The sequence below is a fragment of the Paramisgurnus dabryanus genome, chromosome 3, assembly GCF_030506205.2.
Source record: "Paramisgurnus dabryanus chromosome 3, PD_genome_1.1, whole genome shotgun sequence".
NCBI lineage: Eukaryota > Metazoa > Chordata > Actinopteri > Cypriniformes > Cobitidae > Paramisgurnus > Paramisgurnus dabryanus.
In genome coordinates this window covers 33,777,145-33,790,477 of record NC_133339.1, presented here as the reverse complement: position 1 = coordinate 33,790,477, position 13,333 = coordinate 33,777,145, and the positions used below count along the sequence as shown (strand labels likewise).

General features: G+C 41.0%; 1 protein-coding gene across 4 annotated transcripts in view; it reads left to right on the top strand.

The window, feature by feature from the left end:
- Window positions 1-13,333, top strand: part of smurf1 (SMAD specific E3 ubiquitin protein ligase 1) — a 42,465-nt gene that overhangs the window by 14,658 nt on the left and 14,474 nt on the right. For all 4 annotated transcript variants that reach the window (XM_065255420.2, XM_065255418.2, XM_065255419.2 and 1 more), the window contains exons 2-5: window positions 8,975-9,013; window positions 11,474-11,582; window positions 12,304-12,437; window positions 12,568-12,633. In XM_065255420.2, coding sequence (XP_065111492.1) covers window positions 8,975-9,013; window positions 11,474-11,582; window positions 12,304-12,437; window positions 12,568-12,633 — 348 coding nt within the window. The remainder of the gene's footprint in view (window positions 1-8,974; window positions 9,014-11,473; window positions 11,583-12,303; window positions 12,438-12,567; window positions 12,634-13,333) is intronic.

Here is a 13,333-nt window from a genome sequence, read left to right as displayed (position 1 = left end):
CATCATGCACGATGCAGCATCGTGGCATTTTTTGTATCGCGAAGTATCGTACTGCGAAGTATCCTTACATCCCTAATAGTGAGTGGTGTATTTCTGTACATTTTTTATCATCAAAAAACAATATAAACTGAAAAACATGTATACCGTGAAATATTCCGTTCCGTGAAATAAAATGACTCATTCCGTGAAATAGATTTTTGGTCATTCCGCCCACCCCTAAAACTGAACATATTAACGTAGAATTACGCACTTTGTGCGCCTGAGCGGGAACCGTTTGAGTCAGAAACGGAGATGGCAGGCCAGAGCTTGACATTTTTGTGATCATAAAAAACACCTGCAAGGACTGAAAGAGATTAAGCCTCAGCCAAGTAAGAAAAAGTAACACAAAAGTAACTTAAAAGTAACGTAAGCATTACTTTCCATGAAAAGTTACTAAGTAACGCAATTAGTTACTTTTTTGAGGAGTAACTTAATATTGTAATGCATTACTTTTAAGTAACTTTCTCCAACACTGAAAATGACAAACCCCAAGCTTGACAGATTTGCTATATTTTTCTGTCTGTCTCTTATTAACTTAGTATACCAACACATTCACACTGCTCGGATAGGACAGCATGTTTGAAGTGGTAGGTATTTATGTGTGCGAGCATGAGACTGTGTTGAGGTCAGCAGCAGACAGTGCTGTTTTGTATTGCGCTGGGGCCTCTAGACAGGATGAAGAGCTCATGTGGTGATTTCAGCCTCCCTCAGCAGCCTTGCCGGCTCCCACGTGCCTTGTCTGGGTTTGGGTTACAGCACAGCACCTAAGGGTCACACAGCCACCTCCCCAGGTCACCGCTGGACACACATAATGCTGTAGGACGCATTCCTTCTTTGGCTGTAAACAAAAAAAGGCTAAACATGGGGATTATTTCAGCCCATCAGGCGTTGTGACTGTACTTTTCTGTATTATGTTTCCCGCTCGCTGAAAGAACACAGAAATAGGCCAGTGTGATATTAGGCTTTTACTTCTTTAAAAAAATTCTCGTAGCTTTCATCTCTGGGCAGGACAGATGCTCTTCAGGGTTGTCCGCAGCGGGCCGCGCACCTGCATTACATGTATCTCTGCAGGCTTTTTCTAAACCTACCTGCAGATCTTTTTTGCATGAGCACACTGGAACCAATTAGCTTTCTCAGAGTGCTCGTGTCATGCCAGACAGCCTCTGTTTTTAAGGTTGTTTAAATGCACAATTATGATCATTGCTTTATCTGAATGCTGATGATTTGGACAAGATGTCAAAAGCAAAGACAGGTGTTGCAGTCTCTACAGAATTGGCAACGTGCTGAGATTAATGCACCACCACACAGGATGTCTAGTCATTGCTCAACTGAATGCATTGCAATTCCTTCGAATTGTGTATAAACCACTTGCCCCCAAGGTATGGCTCATGTTCCCTTTTATTTCTATGCCTGGTGACTCACTGAAGTGGAAGAGTGTCTGCCGCTCCCTGTGCTTGTGGTTCCTCCTAGGGGATCTTTCCGGATCCAGCCTGGAAGTCAGAATGGCTGACCTACTGTATCTGTGAGAGAGGAAATGTCTTGTCTATTCATGCAGATGTGGATGTTTGGCATTCCTTTAAACTCTCCTGGCTGACAACTCATTTGTTACGAGACTGGAAGGGAAACGTTTTTTTTTTTTTTTAAGTCTTTATCATTTCGATCGACCTGACAAAATGGCTCCCTGCAGTTTAATGTTCAGCATAATGCAAGAATCTGTCCATGGAGAGTGGGAGAAAAGAGACGGGGAGCCAGGAAGAAGGACAGAGGAAAAGCTCATGGATATTTAATTCGCGCTGGGGGCCCTGCGTCTTGTGTTTCAGCCCTGCGTATGGCGGGGCTTAACACAAGTGTGTGCAATCCAGCCGCTCTCGTATCCCTCCAGCCCTCATGCTGCTGTAATTCAAAACTAAGCTGTGAATGGAAGTAGTGCTGTGTATCATCTCTGACTGGGAGGAAATGAGTTGCCCAGGCTCAGTCAAAGCCCTGCCTAGTTGTTTATCTGTTAAAGGATAAGTTTACCCCACAAATGAAATATTGATCATCGTTTACTCTCCCTTATGTTGTTCTCTTTCATGAAAAGTGAAGCGTACAATCCTCTTGTTATGTGCTCTACATATTATAATCAACCAGTCAATTATATTCTTATCAAGTCCATATTGTTGGTACAAAAAACCAAACCTAATGAGATAAAATGAAACGATGCATGAATAGCAACTGTGGGCTTCGGCACATTGGCATCCGTTAGGCAGCATCCCTCTCCCCACACTGTGCACCTGCATATCATCCTCCATTCCAGTTAAAGCTCTCCTCACTGGACGCACTTCTCATATTGATGAAGTACAGAGATAAATAACCCTTGGCTCATACCCGGGTGAGTTACACCGTTGTGTGTGGGCTTTACAGTGCCAGCAAGCTTTAACCTCGTATCAGCAAACTGCTTGCATGGCAGACAGCTGCAGAATGCAACATAGAATTTTAATTACACATGCTCTATTGATAATTAAGTATGTGCTTATGGACTAGCTCTCTGTCGTTCCCTCAGGTGAAGCTGTGATTAATATTAAAGTCAGGGAATGAGTGGGTGGGAAACCAAGAATAGAGTCTCTTCTGTCTCTTTTGCACCCACCCTCATCAGTCACCACACCAGCTGTCCTGACACAAGGTACTGAAGACCCTGCACTGCAGAGATGATCTGATGGGTTTAGAGTAAAGCGCTGGATTTTCGAAACTGGATAATTATGTAAAAAAAATTGACTTACAAAATGCTTTTGGCTTGAGGGATTCAGCAAACGCAGAAATCTTGCGAGATGTTGGGTTTAGGGTTAGGTTTGGGTGTGGGATTAGGATAAAAACAGTGTTCATCCGGTCAGATTTCATGAGATGCTGTTTCCCTTGTTGTCACAAACGTATTTTTCCTGGCAGGATACAGGATGAGACATTACTATAATGGTAACGTCTGTCAAATATGACCCTCCTTTGCAACAAAAACTGTGACAGAAATGTTCCCTGAGGTCAGACGTAAGCTTTCCAACCTGCTTACATGATGTACAGCTGTATATTTTCAAAGCCATGTCTTCGGATTTCATTTTCATCATACTCCGTTTTAATAAAAGTGATTGTGACATTTCACATTAGGCTTCGACTTGCATGAAAACATCCAAATGGTAGAAAATACCAAGATATTTATTACAGACTGGCACAATGAAAAGTTGAGTTTTGGGCTTGCTGCTAATCCACCATAATAAAATGGTTAAGACGATGGATGATCATGTCTGATAACTCCATACCAGACTGTTTGGCATCCTGTCAAAGGGCTTAATAAAAGTGCATGGCCAGTGCTGTTTGTACAGCTCTGGGCAGTTCACTGTGTACACCATTGGGCAAATATTGCTCGGAGAACTAACATCTTCTACATGTGCGACTGAGTTGTTTGTGAGTTTGTGCAGCTGATGGGAAATAACTGTAAAGTGTTGTCCATGTTTGTTCTGTCAGTTACCCACTAACATTAGGCAGCAGTCAAAACAACAGGAAAACCCCTGTGTAGAAGAGTCATCTCCAGTGTGTTCTGCTCTTTAACTTAAAGGGGCCGTAAGTAGGATTTACCCTATCTAGTTTAAACGTCTAGTGCTCTCTAGCGCCTCGCTTTTCCTAATGCATGTTGCAACTACGGTAGCCGTTATGTACTCGCTGATCTCCTTTTCCGTTTTAGCTGGTTCACGTGTTCTGAATGAAAACGCGTTGTGGAAACAAGTTGGTAGACTAGTGCTTATTGTCCCTCTCTGCTATTATAGTTTATCAATAGGGCGGAAAAACATGGAAGCCTCCTTGGACTTAAGGGCGATTTATAGTCGTGCGTAGGTCCTACGGCGTAGGCTATCCGTAGCCTGTGCGTAGCTCTGCGTAGCCTGACGCGCACCTCACAAAATTTCTAACAGCGCGTCGACTCTACGCGGACCGCAAGCGCTGTGATTGGTCCACCAGAACCCATCCCGTCAGGTAAAAAAAACTGCGTCATAGGTATTTCCGTTTGAGAGGGTGAAAACAAAGATGAGTCAAGTTGAGGAGTGATTTAACTCAAACTGCAACATAAGTCGCTGTTTATTTACTTCCATCATTGCTGGTCTTCTCAAATTATACACAACAAGTTGCTATTTCTCCTTTTCGTTTGTGGGTTAACTTGCTTAGCTTCTTCTTCTGTGATGACTTCTGCTGCTACTGTGGTTACACGCGTGATTACTGCCAACCAGCGGTTTCGCGTGTGTTTGCACGTCGACGCAAACGGCGATGCAAAAGTGTAAATGAAAACCGACGCGGAACCTACGCCGTCGCGGCTACGCCGTAGGACCTACGCACGACTATAAATCGGGCTTTACCCGTTCAATGTAAGTAAAGAGATGAAATTCTAAGCTTACAAAGAAAAGTCAGATCAACAACAGAGTTCATTTGACACCAATGAGGACATATTTATGAATTAAGAAATTGATTTTGATTAATAAAACACTTAAAACCCTACTTGCAGTCCCTTTAAAGTGTTTGTCCGTAGGCTAGGCATAGGCTGTGCGTAGCTCTGCTTAGCCTGATGCGAACCCAAAAGTTAAACATCGCGTCCGGTACTAGCAGTCTGCATGTGTAATTGCATGTCAAAACGGACAACGACATAAGTATATATGAAAACCGAGACTACAGTGTAGGACCTACACGTGTTAGGCGCTATTCCATTGTGTTGTATGATACGGCTCGGCTTGCTTTTCCATTTAAGTTTAGTGATGCTTCAGAGTGGGTGGGATTGTAGACTTATCGTTACAATTGATCCGCCTCAACTGCCGTGACATTGTAAACATGTTGCAAACACATGCTCAACACGGGAGCGATGCAGCATATCGACGGAATTATGTTCTTGATTCTTGGCATGCAGATGTTTTTCACTGCTAAAATGGAGTTTGGGAACTTGGATGACAACATCACTTGGTTTGCTTGACATCACATAATTTGCTTGACCATGTACGAAGATAAGCTAATCTTGCATTTAGCAGTGGTAGTGATGATTCTATCTGACCAATCAGTGATCTGCAGTGTTACACGTCATGTTTTTGTATTAGTACAGCTCGCTTGGAACCTAAATCGAGGTGGTACTAGGTACTGTACCCCTAAGCTAAGCCCCTAGCTTAGATCAGATCTCTTTTTTGCTAAAATGTTTTTTATGCAAACAGTGTGGGTGTTTAGGACATTGGTATATGTTGGTAGGGCATTACTAAGTTGATTCTGATTGGTTATGGTGGAATTTTGGGTGGTACCTAAAAAATCCCATCCTTAAAAATATACACCATATTGATACTTATAATACTTATAGAAATTAGTTGCTTACAGCTGTGACTGGCTGTAATGAAAGTTCTGTCTGACAGCAAACTTTCTGTCTCCTTTCCTCTTTTGTTTCCATGGCTACAGATGCGGCAAGCATTCAAAGGGAAGCAAGGGTGGCAGTGCTTTGAAATATCTGGTGCATGTATATTTGATCAATCTGTCACTGCTTTGCTGCATCTATGACTCTAGAGCGATCTGCCTTAGCCTTGTCATACCTGCAGACTTTGATCTGATGCTTCAAGACACCTTGGGTTATTGGTTGCCACAGTAACTGTTATTGGAAACTGATGGACGGTCTGTAGACTATGGATGTGATAGGCTATGAAACCCCCTGCCCCCACCATGCACTGCTCTTTACCTCGAATACGGAGATGAATCTCCGGTCTAATGAGGCTGTGAGTGGGTGGCAGCAGAGGTATTCTGTTTGGGTCTTCTCTTCACAGTGCTCTGACCTTTTTGAAGATCCTGTCCTCACAGCTCATTATTAAGGCTTAAGTCATACCAAGAATTAAAGAAGGCTGGTACATCCTCATCATGAGCCAATTAGTATTTGATGTGATTGCATGATTCCTTTTTCTATGGAAGCAACACATTGTCTGACACAGTCTTATTTTCAACCAGTTCCTGATTTCGTGCTTCCTTTATTTCGGTGCTACGCCAAAATGTCAGGCAAAATTCAATGGGTAACAACCTTCCACAACCATGCAGAGGAAACAAAAAGAAGCTTGTCTTGCTGTTCTGGCTGTGCTGCTTTTTATTCTGCCATACAAATTTTAACAATGGGATAAGGCGCATGCCTATTTGATATGCTGGCTTATGTGAAAAGACTAGTCAGCATCAAAACATAATACTAAGGTAACCGTTTTGTTAGATGTAAGCTTTACATCCTTTAGGCATGTGCAATTAATTGTATTTTAGTAATCGATTAAGTAATCATGTGAAATAATCACGATTATGATCCCCCCCCATAATCGAGTAGTCCTAACTTCTAAGAGTGTAAGAAAATATTGATACGTGTGAGTATCTTGATATTTTGTTTGGCAATACTGTATCGACTCTCAGTTTGTGTCCGTGATGTCACCCATAGATTTGTGAAGAGCTTTTTTTTAAAGCCAATAGTTGGCAGAGCCTGCCGTCGCCATCTTAGCATCGTGTTACTGCGTGTCACTTGCGGATAACCGAAAATGGGTAAAGAGGCAAGACCTGGGTGAAACTGAAGTGGGTGGTTGCTGAACCACTCCCAGCTTGACGTAGTGACGGTAGTTCACCTGTCACTCAAGTGCCCACGCCCTTAATTATGCAGAATGTTGAGGCTTAATATAAATTAAATGGATGAGTTATAAAAAATTCACCGCCCTCACAGTTGTCATGAAGGGAAATTTGCTATGTAGACCAAAAACCCTTTTTGTACCAGGCTGTAAACATGTTATGTTTTGCTGTGAAGTTGGGCATTACAACATGGGGGGTCTAAAGCCGAAAGTATACTAGGGACGTCCGCGTATGCGCGCCGTCCGCATGACGTCACTTTCGTCACCAGGAGGGTCCGCAGCCCAAAATTTGAGACCTATCCTAATGTTTTAATGTACTGTAAATGTCGCCAAATCAGTGCTGCCCTGACAGCCTGTTAGACTAATAATTTGAATAAGAAATCATTTGTATTGCATATAGTGTCGAACGCGGCCATTCGCGTGTAGCTGTGGGGAGTATACTTGAAAAGCTCCGCGTCCGGCTCGCGCGCGTATGCAGAGAAAAGGTATACCCCGGCCTTTAGGGAATTGACTTTCGGAGCCAGCCTCTAGCAGCCAGTCAATGAATTGCAGTTTAGAGGAACACTCAACTTTATTTGAAAATATTGCTAAATTTCCAGCTCCCCTAGAGTTAAACATTTGAGTTTTACAGTTTTGGAATCCATTCAGTCGATGTCTGGGTCTGTCGGTACCACTTTTAGCTTAGCTTAGCATAATCCATTGAATCTGATAAGACCATTAGCATTGCGCTCAAAAATGACCAAGGAGTTTCAATATTTTTCCTATTTAAAACTTGACTCTTCTGTATTACATCGTGTACTAAGACAGACGGAAAATTAAAAGTTGCGATTTTCAAGGCCAATATGGCTAGGAACTATACTTTCATTTCGAAACTTTTAATCAAGAAACTTTGCTGCCATGGGTGCAGCAGCCGCAATGATATTACGCAGCGCCCGAAAATAGTCTCAGCTTGGTTACTTTCAATGTGACCGGCACTAAGTTTGTTTAGTTGCAGAGCTGGGGTTATTTTCGGGCACTGCGTAATATCATTGCGCCTGCTGCACCCATGGCAGCAAAGTTCCTTGATTATTACGCTGGAATGAGAGTATAGTTCCTATGTACATTTTCTGCACCATTACACAGCTATCAGATAAAGGCTTTTGTAACCATGCACAGAAGTGAAATAGTAGGTTAAGGGTTAGATGATAATTATAATGGTTGTAATGTTTTATTAGTACGTTCATAAATGGGAGGGTTGCCAGGCGTTTGTTTACAATGTGGCAAATGGCATTTGTTTGCCCTGTGTTTGACCTAAAAATGCCTACTGTAGGCGTTTACGTGCTCTGTACATTCAGTCCACATTTCAGAATCAACCGTTGTGGTGCCGCATTGCATATGATGCCACACTATACCCTGTTATGCTGTGGCTGTAGTGTAATAAACACTTTTGCGTTGTGCCAAAACACTCTCAGGGTGCAACAACACACATTATTGTGAAAGTGTCTGGTTGTAAAAACGTTTTTATGTCGGTAAACGTAGTACTCCCATTTCTTTGATTTTTAGTTTAGTTTGTCCAATATCTAAGGATGTAAATGTCACCATGGTAATGTAATCTAGCTAGCAAAGATGAGGTCTAAATCAGAATGTTTAAACGTACAAAATGTTAAAGGTTTTGAATTTATAACATACATTTCACTTCACATTTCTTGTCGAAAGTGTTGCATGCTGAATTTTAGATAAGCCGAATATTGCTGACCACACCTGCTCCTTCTCACTGCACAGCGTGTCAAACCCGAGCCGACACCAACCTTCTTCACAAATGCTACTTTTCTTAAGTGTACCTCTAATCCCATTGAGAAGCATCAACTCGCATTGCAGCTCAACACAGAGTGACCTTTTAAATTTTTCACATTAGGTGAATGCAAGCCAAGAAAAAAGCTTTTCAGACAGACAGCTTAAGCTTTACATATCCAGGGAAAAGCTGTGGATTTGGGCTGCTGACTAACAGCGTTGAGAGCAGGCCTGTCTGATTTATTTTATGCAGGCTGTGTGTTGATGGCCCCAAAAGACCTCTGTTTGGGGGATTTAAGGAGAAAGGTCCCTGATCATTTTAGGCAGTTAGTGGAATGGGGCTCAGGAGCATTTTAGACCCGTCTCTGCAGATCAGTGTGTCTTTATGAGTCGTAGCTGCAAAGCTTGTGCACATTTTAAATACCTTTGATTTTCAAGAGCCCAATTATTTGTCTTCCATGTTTATAGATATCAAAGCAAATAGTACTTTTGTTGTACAACAGATGTGTTTTAATGATTTTTTTTTTTTCTTTCAGTATTATGTGCCAAGAACCTGGCAAAGAAAGACTTCTTCCGTAAGTAAACATAACAACTTTCTCTGTCCTTTATGTCCTCACCCAAAACGTCATTACAAATTGTATGATGTACTGTCTGGCTTTGAACACAAAGAAGATGTTTCACAGAATGTCCCTGCTTGTTTTTTTTTCCATGCAGTTGGCAGTATTTTACCATCGCGATGGTAATGCATAAATTTACCTCAGTGGTTATATAATGTGTGCGCATTGATGCATATTATATATATAAAAATTTGGATATTCGTTTCTTAACAAATGTGCGTGTTCTCTGCTACTGCTAGTCGCATGTTAATGTGACTTAGTGATAGACCGATATATCGCCCGGCCAATATATAGCGCAGTTTTTGCGAGTTTTATGTGTATCGGCATTGACCGATATGTGGCTGCTGTGTTCGCCGATAGTTTTTTCCAGCATTATTTACAGACAGAGTGCTGGAAGCTGCATGCGATTGCAGGTCATGTGACTAAAAACAACCAACCTTTCCATGACAACATCGAAGGCTCAGCCTGACAGCTGATCATAGCTGCACAAAGCAAGTTTTTATTTCTCATCTCTATATATTTGTAGTAGTAAAGTGCTAGAAATAGGGATGCGCCGATACCACTTTTTTGGAATACGAGTACGAGTACTTGCATTTCAGTACTTGCCGATACCGATACTGAGTACTTAATAAAAAACATGATTCAAATTTACAGGTAACAGCTTTAGTCATATAATTTAACAAAAAAACAAGTGACTAGTTTTCCAGTTTGTTGTAAACTCTGCCTCTTTGGACAACACAAGAGGCATTAACCCCTTACACGCCACTCAAACATAGACATTTCTCAGACCGTGGTATCGATCCCGGGTATCGGGGGACTTTTAACGAGTATGAGTACTTTAGAAAATGTGGTATCGAGGCCGATACCCGATACCAGTATCGGTATCGATGCATCCCTAGCTAGAAATCAATGTCTTTTGCTGATAGTTCCTCGTCATTGTGGAGAGCGCAGTTCATGGTTCCTAGCACCCTCACCTGTTTTTACTATTTGTTAAATATAGTTTTTGATAAGTTCAATAAATGTTACTTTTTTAAATTGAGACTTGTAACATTTGGCCTCATCATTGTGTCATTTTTATGATGTAAATTGAGTGACCAAAAGCAGTATCGGCTCCAAATATCGGCTCAAGAAAATCGGCAGCCTGTATCGGTCGTTGGCTAAGGCTGATGAAACAAAAATCTGTATCGGCATCGGCACTAAAAAATCCATATCGGTCGATCCTCAATGAGAATGCGGCTTACTGCGGGTCACACTACCGTCAAAGCCATATATGAAGGAGAGAATAATGTTGGATACCAACTTGAATTTGAGTCTTATCCTCCAAAATACAAAGCTGTTGTATGTCATTACAAGACTTCATATGAGCAGCTTTTTTGGTGATCTCTAGTTGATAACGTAAGACTTGGAAAGTAGCACATCATTTGTCTTTATTTATGAGATGACAGAAGAAAGAGACAAGAAGCGGTATGGAAGGAAAAGCTGTAAGATTAGACCACAATCCCAGATTCAAATTTGCTGTTGCACAATTCTAGTATTGACTTTGAGCACATGTACGGACCACACGCCTCCTGCTCCGACCAGCTTCGCAGTCTTTGGTCATTTTGTTTGCATTGCATGTAAAGCATACAACATTCTATGAACATTTTGTTAAACTTTTCTTTCTGTGTTGTGAGAGGTGAGTCAATAATTTACAGATTTTTGGGTGAACCTTTCCTTTACAGCAAGCATCCCAGGAATTCTGAGAAATAGTGATGTGAGAACTTTTAATGAGTTTGTGATGCTGTAGCTTTGAATTCTTTAGAGTCTCCCACTGGCTGCTTTTACGATTGCCGGAATTCACATCCGCGTCCAATAGATCCACATTAGATTCCACCCACCCGACAACATAAGCACACTTTACTGTTCTGAGGTCTGGCTTCTTTATCCCAGCTGCTCCCACTGACAGGCTCGTTTGCCCCATAGGCCTCATTAGTGTGTGGCCCACATATTATTCAGATGACCTAGTGTGCGTCATTCATAGATCCTGTTTCTGTGCCACGGCTATCATGCCTCTCATCTGACAAAAGGCCGTGTGTAACAAATATGTTACAAAAAGACTAACTGCCCTTTGATTATACAGTGATATATTAGTAAATATTTGCCATAAGATACAGAACGTGTGTCTCAATAGTTGAACTTCCTCCTACTGAAATGCTTTACATTTAAATGGCTCCACAAGTTCATGCCACTAAACAAACGGTCTATAGAGCATGAGGCTGTCCTTTCAGTGACATTGAGCAAAATGCTTCGCCAACTATCTAATGCAATCAAAATATTTTCAGTCTGTCTAAATTATTTGAGCCGTCATTGAGGTAACTGGAGATTTTGCTGTGACAGCTGAGTTTTGTCCTGCATTATTTGCTTGTCTTTCTGTTGCAGGGTTGCCTGATCCTTTTGCAAAAGTGGTGGTGGACGGCTCGGGTCAATGCCACTCTACAGACACGGTCAAAAGCACGTTGGACCCCAAGTGGAATCAGCATTATGACCTGTAAGCAAATTCCTAGTTCTGTCTGTAACTTTTAATGCAGTGTACATTTGTACCACATTGTTTGTTTATATATGTGTGTAAGGTGTACAGTTTCGAAAATAATTACAGTAATTTTCTGTAATGCTGTATAAAGGCCAGGGGATGCAACTGTGAATTTAACAACAGACAATGTGAATACAAATCAAAGTGAATTTACCATAACAAGTGCAGGGGTCAGTCAGCGTGCACGTCAAAAGAGATTTTGTGTGCTGTCGGTATCACTCAGAGTCAAGAGTTATGGCACCAGTGTGACAATCTCATTTTAAGAGCTTAGTGATAGTGTGATAATGCAATAACAGTTTATCTTGCTGGGGACAGGATTGATTTGACATCAATAAAAAAGTCATTAAATCATTAGGTAATAATTATTAATCAAGTTGATTTCAAATTGTCACACTAAAATGGTTTTCCGGTATGCCCCTTAAACTTCCTTATCATTGTGTACTTACAGTAAAGTACAAAGCCTTTACCAAAACTGTGATCACTGTAGCATGATGTCAGCTGTAATAAAACTGAAACGTCACACCAAGTTTTCAGCGGTGTTCAAGTTGGGCAGTTTCGGTTATTTGGTTAATTTTTAAATGAGTAGCAATATTAGCTAGTAAGTTATTTCACAGAGAGGAAAAGGTTAAAGTTTTTCTCTGTAGGAAATGTCTTGATCTTTGTTTGTTTGGATCTGCAGGTATATTGGGAAAACCGATTCCATCACCATTAGCGTATGGAACCATAAGAAGATCCATAAGAAACAAGGGGCGGGATTTCTAGGCTGTGTGCGGCTCCTCTCCAATGCCATCAGCCGACTTAAAGACACAGGCTGTGAGTGTGAGATTTTATTGCTGTCTCTAATCTTCATTGTTCTGTATTACAATTGATGTACTGTTTTTCTGCTTCTATAAAAATGTGATGATCTGATAGATCACACTTATACTGTCTGTCTCTCTTTCAGACCAACGTTTAGACTTATGCAAGTTAAACGCATCTGACAGCGATACTGTTCGGGGGCAAATCGTTGGTATGTACTGAACAATGCAACATATTTAAAATTAAACAATTATTTTGATAAGGTAGGGATGCCAAAAGATTAATCGTGATATTAATCGCATACAAAAAAAGTTGGTTGTTGCGTAATATATGTGTGTGCACTGTGTATTTATGTATATTTTTTATACATAAATACTAGGGATGCTAAACAATTAATCGCGATTAATCGTTAGCAGAATAAAAGTTTTTGTGTATATATAAATATGAACACATTCATGTATAATTTTAAGATTTTTTTTTTTATATATTAAGTATTTATATTTATATATATAATATAAATTATACATAAATATACAAATGTATATACACGTGTAAAAATTTCTAAAACATATACATGCATGTGTGTACACAATTAATCTTTAAGCATCCCTAATAAATACACACACATGCATGTATTGATTGGATAATCTCCCCGTTAGAAAAATAGGGGCTACTGTCGCTTTAAGAGCGAGTTCTGCATGGAGCTACACCAGGGATGGGCAACTTCGGTCCTGGAGGGCCGGTGTCCTGCAGAGTTTAGCTCCAACTTGCCTTAGCACACCTGCCTAAAAGTTTCTAGTATGCCTAGTAAGATCTTAATTGGCTTCTTCAGGTGTGTTTAATTATGGTTGGAGCTAAACTCTGCAGGACACCGGCCCTCCAGGACCGAAGTTGCCCATCCCTGAGCTACA